General features: G+C 42.1%; 1 protein-coding gene across 1 annotated transcript in view; it reads right to left on the reverse strand.

Annotated features, from left to right (window-relative positions):
- LOC122985300 (cyclin-dependent kinase 17-like) overlaps positions 1–15,679 on the reverse strand; it is a 33,004-nt gene that overhangs the window by 16,489 nt on the left and 836 nt on the right. The window contains exon 2 of the mRNA XM_044355849.1: positions 4,948–5,096. Coding sequence (XP_044211784.1) covers positions 4,948–5,074 — 127 coding nt within the window. The 5' untranslated portion in view covers positions 5,075–5,096. The remainder of the gene's footprint in view (positions 1–4,947; positions 5,097–15,679) is intronic.

Here is a 15,679-nt window from a genome sequence, read left to right on the forward strand (position 1 = left end):
TTACCTCAGAAAATATTACAAAGCTAATTTTTCTAATAAATCAAAGTCTCATTTTGCACCTATAAAACTATTTGAAAGAAAATTGAACATTTTCATTATAATTAAAAGATAGTGAGGATATTAGGCATAATTGCTTACTAACCGACTAAAAGCTTTCTGACTCACTAGTTATAGATAAGTAGGAATCCAGACGGAACAAAATAAACGCTTGTTACATAAGAGGTTTTATCTCTTGATCTACCGAAACATATATTTGCATGTTATATATGTTAACTGCTGGGAATCAGGAAGATAGTCAACTGCATGCTAAGCAAAGACAACTCGAACCAGAGTGTGCTGTTTCCGTAAATGGATTTAAATAAGAATACTTCTTTATGGCAGGTTTGAAACAGAGAAACCAAAAATGTAAAACAGTGAGACTGATGAACATTAGAAAAGAGCATGACTGAAAACGTTGAGAACATTCAGAAGCAACGAAAACGAAGAAAGAAACTGAGACAATTGACGTGAAAGACTGATGAGGAAATAAAAAGGACAGTGTACAATGTTTCCACACAGGTATACTGTCGTTCAGGGCAAGTTATCAACAGCAGTGTAACATACAGATCACTGATATGAACGTCAGTAATCAATGTTCAATTATTTTACGAGTTTTTGTAGTTCTGAAATGTTTTTAAATCCACATGAAAATCTTATCATAGTTTGTCATATTGTCCTATTTTTATTATCGTTATTGTTCCAAAATGGAGTCGAACTTAACAGTAACAAAGCAGCAGCAATGTGGTCAGTTGCCTCAACCAGTGTTGCACTCATGAGTAGCCAATACCAAAAGTAGAGAAGTAAGAGAGTCTCTAGTTAAGTAAACAAAATGTCTCGAAGTCTTATTCATGTAGCTTGGTCAGAGAAAATGGCATTTGTCCAAAAGCAAGAATGGAGTTGACAGAATTAAAAAGATTTATTATGCAGTAGCGCCCACTAAAAACACCCACAGTGACAGTGTGGAGAAAAATGGAGCCACAGTGAAGCAGTTGAGCAGAGAGTCAGTGCTCGGACAGAGGGATACTGTAGGACATGTGCAACGAGGGCAGCGAGGATTAGGACGGGACGTAAGGCAACAGTTAGAGAGTAAATATTTCCATCGGAGAAAAGAAAGACATTATGGAGCACATAGTGTTAAGATTGTCTCTTTTAATGTGTGTAATGATAAAAAATAATATTTGACAAAGACAGACTCTCTGTCAGAGGGTTTTACAGTCCACTCTAACTCATCTCTGTCTGGTTTGGTATGGCCATTAACATGATGAACCGTCCACACAAACATGTAAACAGAGGCGGAGTGGTTAGGTAAGTGTGTAGAGGCTGGACTAAGCATATATCATATATCAGAGGCTGCAGTGGGAAAGAGTTAGTAGTGGGCGATTATAGTTTACATCATGGTAACTATCCCCCCTTTAATATCTGGTTATATTCCACCATTGTAAACAACGCTGCAAATCAATGAGCTTGACTGATTGATGGCAATATTGGATTTTTAAAAAGAAATTTAATTTGCTGGATTGACCAATAATGGACATTCCTCTCTGGTTATTTGTCGACTTGATTTTCAATAAAATGTATCAATATCACAATATAAAATTACATAAACTATAATAGATGATTTTATCCTCATGGGCCTCCTCTAGAACAAGTCAGTGAATCTTGCAGGAGAGGAATCAAACAGACTGTGGACAGGTGCGTTATAAAAGGTGTCTGGGCTTAACAAAATAAAAAGATAATCATCTTTTACAGCCAGCGTATAATTGTGTTTCAGTCAGTGTAGTTTAACAAGGCCAAATAGGTATTTGTTCAGGCCTGGCGTCCTATCTGGTAGGCAGTACAATAGGTGAATGTGTTTTCCTTCAGTGAGACGTCACAACAACCCGTCCTGCACCTGATTAGACAAACGCACCCCTGAATGGGCTGTCATCAGCCATCTGTCCTGATCTTCAAACTGGAAAAACATGGCAACCGCTCTGTCAAATGTGTTGTAAACTTTCCCAGGCAGGAAATAAGCCATGTAAGTTGCAGCGTCATGCTTCATTTTATATCCACAATGCCTATAATGGATAGTTAACAAGATCCGTGAGCTTTGAGAAGCAGCAAGCCGCGTCATCATCTAAACCAACCCCCCGTAGCTCGCTCGTTTGTTTGGCCTCCGGTTTCCAGGGTCATTCAATTTCTCGGTGCATTTTTCAGACTTACATTTTATTGCTGAAATTAAGCTCACAAGGCTCAGGCTGCCTTTTCAGGATGGACTCAGAGCGCTGTGGGTGTACAGATCTTGTTTAGCTATAAAAAGAGACTTCACTACGTAAGTTCTGCCAGCAGTCAAAACTTAGGAACGTTTTTATGTCCTATATATTAAAAGCTGCATCAGAACTTTGTGTTTCTTGTTGTATTTTTGCTGCACACACAAAAATTCCCTCACACGCAAATGAAGTATTTCCTAGATTTAACATGAAAATGGAAATAAACCCCCCCCCTCCCCTCCTCATGTAATATCCAGGTCCTGATGCCACCTCTCCCTTATCTCTCTGCAGCTGCTGCCGCCGCTGGCCTGAGTTATGAGTGTTACATAATCAGATCAGGACCAGAATGCTTTCCCCAATCACAGAGTTCAGATCACATCTCATCTGGCTACTACATTCTGTCTCCTCTCTACTCTACTTACTGTTACACAGGCTGCTAAAATCCCCTCACGCAGGCTCGCTAACACACACACACACACACACACGATTCTGTGTCCCCTCTCACCAAGCACAGAACGCTCTGGCCAAACCTGGTGTTAATCACTATACAAAAAGCTCTTTACAAAGTCCAGTTAGTTCTCAGAGGGAGATTTGGGGAGGCGGGGGGTGGGGGGGGGGGGCACTTGGACGATCTGATTGATGGAAGAAAGGAAAAAAAAACACCTCATTTGGACAAAAGACAAGAGAGAAAAACTGAGGAGAGGCCTGAAAGAAGTTTGGAAGGGAAAGCTCTGGGTGGGCAAAAGAGAGGAAGAAGAGCTGAAAGATGCAAAAAAAAAAAAGGGGGGGGGGAATGCATCAAGATGCCTGGCTGGTTTCATCAAGTCATCCAAGTCGCCGTGGCAATGTCATGGAAACTCTAGAATTCTTGCAGACCCTGGGCACCATGGCAACGATGTGGTTGCATGCTCCCTCCCTCGCTCCCTGCAGATTTTGTGAATATCAGCAGAGATAAGCCGCTGTGCCACCCTGATTCTATTTTGACGCCTTGAAGGCCGCAACCTTCAGCAGGATCCATGTGAATGATGTAACCGACTGTATCTGCGCCCGTGGAACAGCGCGTTTCTACAGTAAAATAAATAGTCGTGTCACACATGATGACCAAAGTCAATACAAAGTTGTGAAGTGGAAGGATCTCGGGAGGAAAAGTCTCCTTCGTTTTCTGTGTATACAATGTTAGATGACCTAAACGGCCAGAATACTCTGTCAGAGCTGCTTGTCTGAAGGTTGACTACCATCTGAACCCCCCCCCCACCCCCCAATACCTTTCCAACAATCAGATTAGGGGAGCTATGTATAGCCATTTCTATAACTTTCCAACATTGAAATCCACTTCTCACCGTGATTGGCCCGCTGTGCGGAGGTGAGAAAGCAGCCAGGCCCGGGACGTTAAATTCTCTCTCTCTACCTCTCCTTTTTCATTATTTTTTCACTGAGCAACCATGTTAGAAATTATCTGGCTCTTTGATAAAAATTCAAGGGTAAAAGTAAAAATGAAGGACAGGAGTCAACTACAAATCCAGATAGAAACGTTATGTTGGTGTACTGCTAACGGCGAGCTGAAGATTGCGCCTTGAAACCATATAAAACATTCAACTCTCACATTTTGAGTCGGTGTCAGCTGAATTGTGGATACAGATTTGAATAAAAGCACCATATAAATGCAGTACATCAAAATTCAGCTGCTAAATCCCATTTCAGACACGCACTTAATCACATAAATGTGCTGTCAATTTTACAGTCTGATGTTTCAATAAAACCCTGAGACGCTTTCCTGTAAAAGTCACATGGTAATGGTTAGCCTAAAGTGTCCCTTGTGCTCAAGATGGCCATTCATTTAGTGATGGAGATAAAAAAGTTATTCGACTGCAGCAAGTTTTAAAATACATAACTCATGCGGCTTGTCATCGTCATTATTTTCCAACTCCTCGCTGCTCTCCAGCAGTGTCACCACTACCCTCAGCGTAGCGGCTGCCAAACACTGCTTCAGCATTGCAGTTTTATCTGTATTGGTCTTGTCATGTTTGGATAAAGCCATTATAGAGCATTAAAATAACAAATATCTATGAATGTAGTAGTGGGGGGTGTTTATAAAATCCTCTATACACATTTTTATATTGCAATATCTATAAATATGATATTGTACATGTTCTGGCAAATTCAACTGAGAAACTGCTTAAGGGTAAAATAGGAATGTCTGTTTTTGTCTAATCCAGACAAATAAGTTACATCATCAAATTGATGCAAAAGATCATAAAAATCCAATATTGCCATAAAGCAGTGCATGCAACATTCATGTGCAACACAATGGCCTGATACACCCAGTGTATGAATGGAAAAGATACCACTGTACTGTATACAGAGTATAGCAAAATGTCCTGTCACAGTATATATTACCATATCAGCTAACCCTATATAAAGGCTAAAAAGCCGTAGATGAAGTCAGTTACGAGGTCACTGTCATGAACTGCAACATCCCTGTTTTGCCCAAAAAAGGAAAGAAAACTGAAAAAAAATAACAGAAATAATCAAATCTGATGACCATGACATAAACTTCTACAACCGTTTATTTATCCAGGAGAAATGCTTCCTGAATGAGCGGCTCCTCCTCCAACTCTACACGCAACAACCATCACATAAAACTGCTCATAAAACTCACCGCTGTCCTTCAGGCCGTTCTCCTCGATGGTCATCTGCTCGGCCAGCTCAGACAGTGACTCGTCGATGGTGTGGCTGCCTCTTAGCGTCTGAGAGAGACGTCGCTTGAACCGCTTCATCTTCTCCATGGAGCTCTCGGGAAGGGGAGGCCTGGGGGGGGATGACAAAAGTAATGCAACGTGAAGAAGAGATGCAGCTTTGTTTCAGTTTTTTGTGCATAAAAACGACAGTCCCACTATCCATAAGCTGTAGTGTTGATGAGGCCTGACAAAAATCTGTTACATAAACTGCCTTTAATTCAAAAGAACACACCTCATCCGCCTGCAGCCATGTTTCACAATCCCACATCAAGAGTCAAATAGAAAACCGAAAACTTGTTAGATCACCAGGTAACTGATTAACAATGACACGGACCAATCAGCGCTCTGACGTTAATTATGACTCAGCTCATTCAGGCACATTACTTTACATTCCTCCCGCTGGGAAAACATGACAAGTCGGTGAGAGATTCTTATGGGTGAGTTTAGAGTACAGTCCCTGGCACACCGGACTGTAAAAGCAAATCCTAAACCAGGGGGATTTGCTGCTGAATGGAGCAGGACTAGCCTGGGCCACATCGAGTCCACATCACACATTCCAGCCGCATTTACTGCGTGTATGAGAGTGACTGCCTGTGAGAGCTAGAGACTGTATGAGTGTGTGTGTGTGTGTGAAAGAAAAATCACTGGGAGAAATTGTGTTAGGAGCGGAAAGAGATTTGAAATCAAGACAAAAGACATTTGGAGATGTTTATTACAAGCAAGCCTCTCCCTGTGACCTCAATATAGAGATCATGACTCCACTGCTGCTGCAGATCTGGACATGTGTCTGTCTGTGACGCTGATGAGTAAAAGCCTTGACATAAAAACATGAGTATTACAGCCCTTCGGGGATCTCCGCCTGTCAGATATTCCCCACTGACAGCCTTTTGTCTTCCAAATATCACTCATAACCTGAATTCTGTTCACAGATGCAACAGCTGACTCAGAGCCAAACAGCGCAAAAGTCAAGTATTTTTTGCTTTTGGAAAACATGGTAACAGAGCAGAAGAAGGCTGACAGTCAGGCTGCCCTCAAACATTCATGCTTTGAGTCATCATTCGAGGAACCTCTGATTTGAACTTAACACCAGTCTGCTTTAATTTCACTGTGTCACTGTATACAGAGCAACACAAGATAAAAGCATGGCAGGCCATAAAGTTTTAACAGTCTTGCCTGAAAAGAGGACTGGAACAAGCAAACTGAGGGCATAATAAGCCTCTATCACATGTGAATTACTGGGATAACCTTTCAGGCACCGCTAGTGATTTTCACTCTTCGCACATGCAGCTACATTCAGGAACATTTCCATCTTGCGCCTTTTCACACATGCCATGGCAATGCCAGAATAGATGGGGCAAGGGAAAGTCCAGCAGACACTTATAGATGCCAACCGCCATAAAACGCAACAGAAGAAGAGATCGAAACTCATGAAGCTCAGATCAAACTTTCAAACTCTGCAGTCCTGATTGCCTATTTCTCACCTGAAATGTTTCCAGAAAAATATGTTAGTGTACTGTTTAGCTGTAATATGAGAATGTGTGTGACACGGCCGCCATGTTGAAAACAGACGAGGCGAAACCAACTCGTCACCAGCACGTCAAGTCTTGCGATCGGTTCGCTTGCTTGACGTGAAAGCGTCTTTCATCAGACGGACGTAACTCTTTACGTGCTGGTCCCTGCAATGTTACTGCTTTCATTCACAACACAGCTGTACCAACATTTTCCCTGAAATGTTACAAGGTCTTGAGGTTTGGAAATTGGCGGAACAGATTTCCTTGAATGTTGATCCCTGCTCCCATTCACACATGACCCCATTCTGGAAATGTTCCTGAACATCTTGGAAATAGGCTGCATGTGTCAAAGGAGCTACTGAGCACAATATTTCAACATTTCATAGACAAAATGATTAATTGAGGGAATAATCATATCACTATGTTTGCCTCTCTCTCTTTGTGTTGTCATACTATATAATAAAGGACATTACATTAAAAAAAATCTTTTAAAACTGCAACAGGCAAACTCATGATTACAAACTCGTCTTGACTACTTAAAGGATGTCAGAAAGACAAGAGAAGCGCTGTTTATAATATAGGTGAGTCCTACTGTAATTTGGTTTCATGTTCTGAGGTGGCACTTCCTGTGAGAGGCGTATCTGACGAAAAGTGTGATTTCTGCAAAGGATGGGACACCTTTATCCACTACTTCCTCCTTTTTCTGTTCAGAATTTTTACATAATAGTCTTGCACAGCTTTCATCTTACATTCATACATACTTCCCTCGTGTGGTTTTTAGTCCAGCGAAAAAATCGATCTAATTATTCCAGGAACCGAGATGAGGCAGAACGTCAACTCGACTGTCACAACAGCTGCACATCAGTCAGTTCCGCCTCATGACACCCTGCAGCTCCAGCATGGGCAAGCAGTCTGTCATCTCCTGAGCAGCTCACTGCGTTACAAACACTCCTGCTGCAGCCTTACACACAGCCTGCAACATGTGCACGAAACAGAGAAACTACACTCATCACCCTGATGGAAAACTATTTATTCACCACTGTTTCAAAGGGTTCCCTGAAGGAGACGACTTACCCATCAAAAACACTGGTGATTTCATTGTCTCTGCCTCAGAGCGATGACTTTGCAGCTACTGTTTGTCTGTGTGTTTTTTGGGATTTTCATGTAAATTTACATTCAAGTTAAAGCTGAAGCAATCAGACAACTAATTTATTAGATGCCCAACAAAAAAATGAATCAACAGAAGAGTCTTCTGCAAAAATGTTGGTGATAAATCAATAGTTTCAGTCATCTAATAAAGCAAAAATGTGTTTTGTTGTTCCAGCTTCTTCAAAGGTTAGGATTTGCTGCTTCACTCCGGTTCATATGATTGTAAAATAAATATCTTTGAAACTGTTGGTCGGACATAACAAAACATTTCAAGATGTCACACTGGGCTCTAGGAAGTTTTACCATTATGACAAAACAACTGACAGATTAATTGATAACGAACACAGTGGTTGGTTGCACTAATTGACCTTAATCTGGACAACCAAAACACCAACTGTGTTTACATTAGTTGGGATGAGCGCATATCAGGATTATCTGGCACCAAATTGGGACAAACTGTCAGGCCATTCACTGGTTGGTTTTTGAAGTCAACCTCTCCTCAGTTTCCATTAATATCCAGAATCCTTTTTTTAATTTATGAGCGTATATGATGAAGATATGAGGGGGTACATTAACATCTCATAAATAACTGGGATATGACTTACTATTCGGCAGACTCTGTGAGTACAAATCACTTTCTGAGAGCTCCATGGAAAGTTAATAGCAGCAGTAGAGAAGAGAAGAAGAAGAGGGAGGGAGGGGGGGGCATGTTCCTGCTCTGGGATCGAGTGTGGAACTTTGGACATGATCCCTGTTCCTAGCCTTATCCCTGCTCCCCTTGCTCCCCTAAGTAGGCCGGTCTGAAGTCTGAGCTCCAGATCCATTGGGAGGTGGTGGTGGAGGGGCAGGGAGGGAGGTGATGTGGGGTGGAGGGGTCCGAGCAGCGAACTGATTCGGGATTTGTTGCCACGGCAACCCCGCTGCTTTTTCCATGCTGGAAATGCAGAGCACGGCAGGAGACTGCATGCATGCTGATTTTCCGTCTCCCTCCATCTCGCAACCTATAGCAACCCCAACCCCCCCACCACCATCACCTCCACTCTCACCGCTACCCCCTTGACTACGTCTGCATTTTTTATCCCCTAAACCAGCCATCAATACCCGCCATGGCTCTCACCTCGTAGACAAACTCTGACATCTTCAGCTGTATGCTAAATATCATTTTCCACCTCTGTTCTCCTGGCACATAGTGTGCATGAGATAGATGGGTGGATGCAGAGGAAACAGGAGAGAGGAGGGGGCTGAGGCATAATGGGTGCTGCAGCGGAGACAATAGCCATATGCTTCATATAGATTCTTGTCCTTTTCTTGCTGTAGCCGTGAGCTAACAGTGACTGCGCTGATGATGATGAACAGAGGGGCTACTGAAAGGGTAAGGCCAGCGTTCCTGCTGCGAGGAACCATCACCCCCTACGGCAGGCCTGCGATGCCAGACTAGAGCTCCATGAGCCAACACCACTGCATATGTGCAGCATGTGCAATTGTCCCATTTGTGCTAGCCAATAACACCACAATCGCCATCGCTGCCATAAGGTTACTGCAGTCTGGGCCACCCACAGAAAGAGGAAATGCAAGGTCATAACCTTTCTGTGAACCCCACAGGGTTCAGTAAACCCCCCCTAACATCCCTGCCTTTTAGAGGACGTAGGTCCCAAAAAACACCTCCCTCTCCTCCCCGCCTGCCTCGCTCTCAGAAGGCAGAAAACAAGCGTGACTGTTGGCATGATTCACGGGTGAGCTCAGCCTTGCTTTTCTAAAGAGCAGCCTTTTCTCATCCTGGCCAAGACAATGAGGACATGAGTGAAGGAGCTGGCTCCATTATGGGGGCCTTACATAAAGCCTGCATTGTGCACAGTAAAAAGTAGGCTTTTTCTAGAGACGCAGGAGGTAGTGGTGTGCTGCGTGGTGCTGAGCTGAGCAGTGCTGAGCATCACAACCAGGCAGGCGTGCTTCCCCCACACTGCAGCAGGTGAGGCTTCACTTTAACACTGAGATCTGTAAGAACGTCAGAGCTGCAGGTTCATTGAGGCCAGAAACGCAAAAAAAAGTTGAATCATATTTGCTTCTTTTCTTTACTCTTTTCCATCTTCACTAAAGGTAAATTCTTTTCTCACTCTGCTTTCACACTTGTCACACGTGTCACCTGTGTCCGCGGGGCTGAGTGTCGCTGACAGACAGGTCAGTGCTGATGCGGTGTGTGTATGTGTGGGAAATTCGACAAAAGCAGAAGCCTCAGTCAGAGCCTGTGGCCGAAGGAGGACAGGCCAGACCTGTGACGCACAGCCACAAATCTCAAAGGCAATAAGATTCAACACTGGCTGATTAACGCTGCTGCTATGGTTACGGCGGCTTGAGTGACAGCCCTGCTCCTCTCTAAGCTCTCGAACTGCCGGCGGTTAGATAGTGGACACCCAAGTTCAAAATTGCAAGTTAGAAGCTGCAGTTTTATAGCGTACCACGCAATAACATGGCGTTGTAGCCTCCAGGAAGAACAGATGCGACTGTCAAACAGCCTAAAGATTTATAATCTGTGTTGTGAACGCTATGTTTCAGTATTTCGGGTTGCGACTGATGACCATTTTCAATTAATCTTTTAGATAATTAGTTATCATTCAGTCAAAACAATGTCAAAAATACATAATAAATCAAAAATGCCAGAGCTCAAGTCACATCTTCAATCACTTGTTTTACCTGAAAACACTCTGAAGCCTTTTCCCACAGTGTTTTATAGTGGAGGCCTGAAACAAAGACCACCTAACATCAGAAAGCACAAGGGAAAAGAGCAGATTTTTCACACGGCAATTTTTTTTGAGTGTGGCTATTGTTTAGGCCCTCATCTAACAACTAAACTGATCACTAGACAAGATATGTCAGGATCTGGGTATCTTATCACCTCACATAAACAATTTTCTGGGGAAACCCTGCAGTCCCAAACCCAAAGCTATTAAATTCCCAGTGATGGGACAAGCAGCACATCCTCGTATTTGAGACACAGGAGCCAGAGGAGGTTCTTCATTTTGGCTTAAAAAATGAAAATAAAAAGCTTATCAGCTCTCAAGATTGTTTTAAGAACTGACTAATGTTTTCACCGGTATTGGTAGTTGTTTTCTTCCTGATAACGCAGCACATTATTCTGCAGTATTTATCACAGAAATGCCAGTCAGTCAGACACGTCTTTGCTATTCAATATGCTATTTACACGTAGGCTCACAAACGTGCACAATGTGGAGTATGTTTGAGATTTGCCCTTAATATACAAGTATACCCAGAATTATCTTAAGAAAAAAAAGAATGAGTGAGGGAGGGACAAAGCACTGAACTTTCATTAATTTCCCTTCATAAATTTGTCATGAATAGACCAAGAATTACTAGAGCACCACTTACAATGAACATGATAACACAGTTTGTGAATGAGATGAAAGGCCTGCGTGAATTGTGACAGATAAGCGTTGTGGAACCAGCTGGGTTCAACACAGGACGCTGATTTTATCTGGCAGGCGGCAGACTAGTGTCACTCCAAAATAATAAATAATGTTTTTATCCTCTCCAATGTTGTGTAAAACATCCAACATTTGCGGCTGTAATCCTGATGACCAAACACAACAATTTTAAAGAGTAGATCCTGGCAATTTTATTGCTATGTCCCCATAAATGAACTTTGATATTTTGATATATTTAATTCATTTATTCTAGATAAAAGGCTGCGCGCTTATCACAGACTCCTGTTTGGCTCATTATGGAGATAATTGTCCAGGCGTGGACTCATCTGATCTGAGCCCTGAGTCAAGTCACCTGGCCGTCGTTTGTGAGCGTAGCATTAGCATCAGAGAGAGCCACCATTAGCCGCCCCCCTCACTGCTAGTCTGCGCTCGTCCTCGCACCAGCAGTGGCCTCAGCGGGTCCTGATAGCCTTTCATGGCTGTTAGAAGGGGAAAAAAAAGACCAGGCTGCTATCTAACTGAGGGCAGGCAGCAGGACGGGGTTATCAGAATATCAGTTTCCATATCAAACTGCAAACACAAACAGTTCTCAGTAGCCTTTGTGGTAATTGTACGCACCCTGCGGGAGGTTAAGCAAGCATCTGGTTTGTAACCAACTTTATTTTGTCTGTGTTGGGGCTGCGTTCAAGTAAAGATTATATTCCAATTTATCATTTACAGGGCTGCAGCTACTGATTATTTTCATTAATTGATGTATCTGCTCAGTATTTTCTCGATTCATTGATTACCCAGTTTGAGTCCTGATGTTTTCAAATTGCTTGACTGTCAATCAACAAATTGTTTCAGCTCTGATCAGCTTTAGCTTACAAAAATGTCAGAAGATATTGAAAAATCACAAACTCAATTTCCCAGAACCTGAAGTTTTGTTTTCAAATAGTTTGTTTTGTGTGGAAAAAGTCCAAAGATGTTTAATTTACACGGATGTAAAACAGAGAAAAGCAGCAAATGCTCACATTTGAGGAGCCGGAGCTAGCATATATTTGGGATTTTAAACTATAAATCACTCGTCAAAATTTTCTTTCAGCACTGGTCTGGGTTTTACTGTGTTGTGAAATCCAAGCAACACTTGTCGTATAGAGAACAAATGTCATGAGACCGACACATTTACGCTTGTGATCTCACAATAAAGTTGTTTTTAAACTTTTGACCTCTTCAGAAAAACTTGTTTCCATCTTACTCCTTGTTCTTTCCCCACTGGTGAGTGGTGAGAAGCTCGCAAAGCTTTAAATTAGATGGAAAATTGATCACATTATTAAGAAAGACTTTATTTTTAGCAGTTCAACAGCGGTCTACTTTCTCAATCCCTGATTAGTAAAACCTACTGAGCCGAGGTGGAGTGAGCCTGGGGGTTTCTAAATTCAGATAATTAAAAAACCAAACACACAGATTTAACACAGGTTTTTATTAAACCAGCGAGAACTTAATTATGAACACCTCAACTCAAATATGCAGAGCTATGCTGGCTGTAATAACGTTGGTGTGGATAAGGGTGTGTGTGTGTGTGTGTGTGTGTGTGTGTGTGTGTGTGTGTCTACTTCCAAATAAAGATCAGACAAGTGTTCAGACAGCTTCTGCAAATCCTGCCAAGAGTGACGGGAAAAAAGGCAATATTTGTCCCTCACCTGTTTCAGACATTAATACTGCAGATGACGACCCAGATATGTGGTTTAAGTTATTACTGTATAACTCAATCAAACAGGTTCTCGGCCAGCTGACTCAGGGGTGGGAGGACGTCTTCAGTACCACCAGTCAGAGAATCAGGGAGTGGAAGCTGCCAAACTTGCAAGCGGCAGCATTTGTCTCGTGGGGCAACTGCATGTGAGAGGCCTGAGCTGCATGCCGGTGCCAGCGTTCTTGTGTTAATGCAGCAAAGAAAAGAGGAAGAGTTTGTATTCATGGCTATCTATAGACGGGAGTGGTGCCTGTGACATAGCAGCTGCTCCCCGGAGAGCAGCGACACATTAACCTTCAGCCAGCTGTCTTGGCCTGCCGTTCAAACATGAGCTCACACACTCAAAAAACACACACTTGTATGCAAAATACATGTGAAAGGAGGAGGAAAGAGATAAAATCGCACAAAAAGTGTATGAAGTTTGGTTTGAAATTGTTCTGTGTACAACAGTATGTTCAAAAGTAGAGAATGAATCACTGGCAAACACACATCCATTCATGTGTTCACTTACACACACACACACACTGGACCATCATCTGATCTGCACGGGGGCTCGAGGGATCAGCGCCGCGTGGCTACAGCTGTTTCACAGCGGGTCAGGTTACCCTGCCACCTCCATCCCCAAGGCCTTCACCAAGGGAACAACCCCACGTCAAACCAACACATACACACACAGGCATGCCGACCCCCCAACAGATCCTTGTCCTCCTGCAGGTACCGGGCTCAACAGGAGCCCAGAAACCGACACACACCTCCTGGCGCACCTGAATGATACACACGTCTTACGTGTGAGATCAACAGCTTGTGGCCGTCAGACTGAAACCTGCTCACAGGAAATGAGAGAAAGTGCTACAGCAGCATTTTCATTCAGTCATCAAGAAAACAATGAAAACTCTGAGCAGTGATATGTAGGGTCGAGATTCAAAGAGTCACAAATGTTTCCGCATTGAAGACAGTCAAAAGCTGGAAGTTAATGCAGGTACAGATTTGAACTCTTCTTTACTTATATTTTTAATAACAGAGTTTCTGATTTAAAACATATTTTGGCCAATTTCAGACTGCATTTTTAAAATTTCAGATCAACAGAAAATGAATTGTTGACTATTTTGATAATCAATTAATTGCAGGATCATCTGTGATAGTAAATTAATTATTTTGGACTGTTTGTCAGACAAAACAAGCTTTTTTTTTTTTAAGACGTCAACTTAGACTTTAAGAAGCTGTGATGGGCAATTTTCACTATTCTGTGACATTTTATAGTCATTAATTAGTGAAAGAAGAAAAAAAACTTATTTATTGATCATGATATTAATCATTAGATTCAAGCCTAATGTTATTGTTGTGGAATCATCTGTTGTCCAAATAGTTTTGAGTGAGCCATAATCGAAAAACGAACAAAAATTTGTTGTTCAAGTTTTTGTTTTACACATATAAAGAGACTGGTTCGATGTAATTCATTGATTTGAGTATCAGTTTGATTATTGGCCAAACTGTGATCTCTGTATTGGAAAATATCCTTATAAATACTGTGAAAATGATTTAAATCATATCAGAGAGCCCTAGTTGATAGTTTTTATAGCATGCTGATCAGTAGACTTTGAATAATGCAACAAAACAACAACAATAAATGTGGCAATAAACACAGTATGTAACCACAAAATCTCCTGAGTGTTTTCACACCAAAATGAACTTCCTCATCAGTTTGCCATGAGAAACCCTCCCACCAGAACAATGATGTCTTCCTTTTGGATATCCTGCTGACTTCACACTCATACCCCTCTCTCTCTCTCTCTCTCTCTCTCTCTCAAACACAGCTTAAAAGGACAGGTTCATAATTTTTCAAATCTGTCTTAAAACAACAGTCAGGTGCCCATATGAACACTGAAACCAGTTTTCCTCACTGTTATCATTCCACATGTTCATACTGACTATTTAAAGATCCCCTTCAAATGCACTTTCAATGTAAGTGATGGCGGCCAAAGTCCACAGTGCGTCCACACAGTCATTTTGTACAAAAATGAATTTAAAAGTTTATCTGAAGCTTATATGAGGCTTCGGCAGTCTGAGTTAGTCATATCAAGTGGATATCTGCCACATTTACAGTCTGTTAAGCATAAAATTCCCTCTTTGTGTTTCCTCAGACAGTGTTTCCCTGTTGAGCTGCGGTGGAATACAGTAACAAAAAGAGAGACTTTGGCAGTAAAAAGACTATTAACATTGAAAGATATCGACTTGATTTGACTCATTTGAGCAGCTGAGGCTTCACATAAGCTTCGGATAAACTTTTAAATACATTTTTGCACAGAAGGAGGCTTGTGGATTTTGGCGCCCATCACTTACATTGTAACTGCAGTATGAAGGGATCTTCTAATGGTCAGTATGAACAAGAGGAATGATTACAGCAAGAAAAACTTACTTTATTGTTCATTTGTTTTGAAACAGACTTGAAAAACTTTGAACCCGTCCTTTAACTCCTTGTAGGAGGAAGACAGACGTACAGGAGTGTTTTGAAAAGCTTGTGTCTCGGGGTGATTCCTCGAAACTGTGCAGAAGTGTTTCCCATGCAGGCTCCTCCTGTGTTTGCTCCTGTCTTGGCCTCCCTTACAACAGCTGAAACGGCTTAAAAGCAGCTAATACTGGACTATGTGTGTGCAGTCTGCTGAGAGCCTGGTACTGTTTGCACGGTGTTTCAAGTAGTTTGTGTTTTAAAAAAAAAAAAAAAGTGGAACAGACAGAAAGGACCATCACTGAAATGTGGGTCAGTAAATGTTTTGGTGGCAACTATGCAAGACGATACATGCAGAGCAGCCTGCAAGCCCCA

The sequence above is a fragment of the Thunnus albacares genome, chromosome 7, assembly GCF_914725855.1.
Source record: "Thunnus albacares chromosome 7, fThuAlb1.1, whole genome shotgun sequence".
NCBI lineage: Eukaryota > Metazoa > Chordata > Actinopteri > Scombriformes > Scombridae > Thunnus > Thunnus albacares.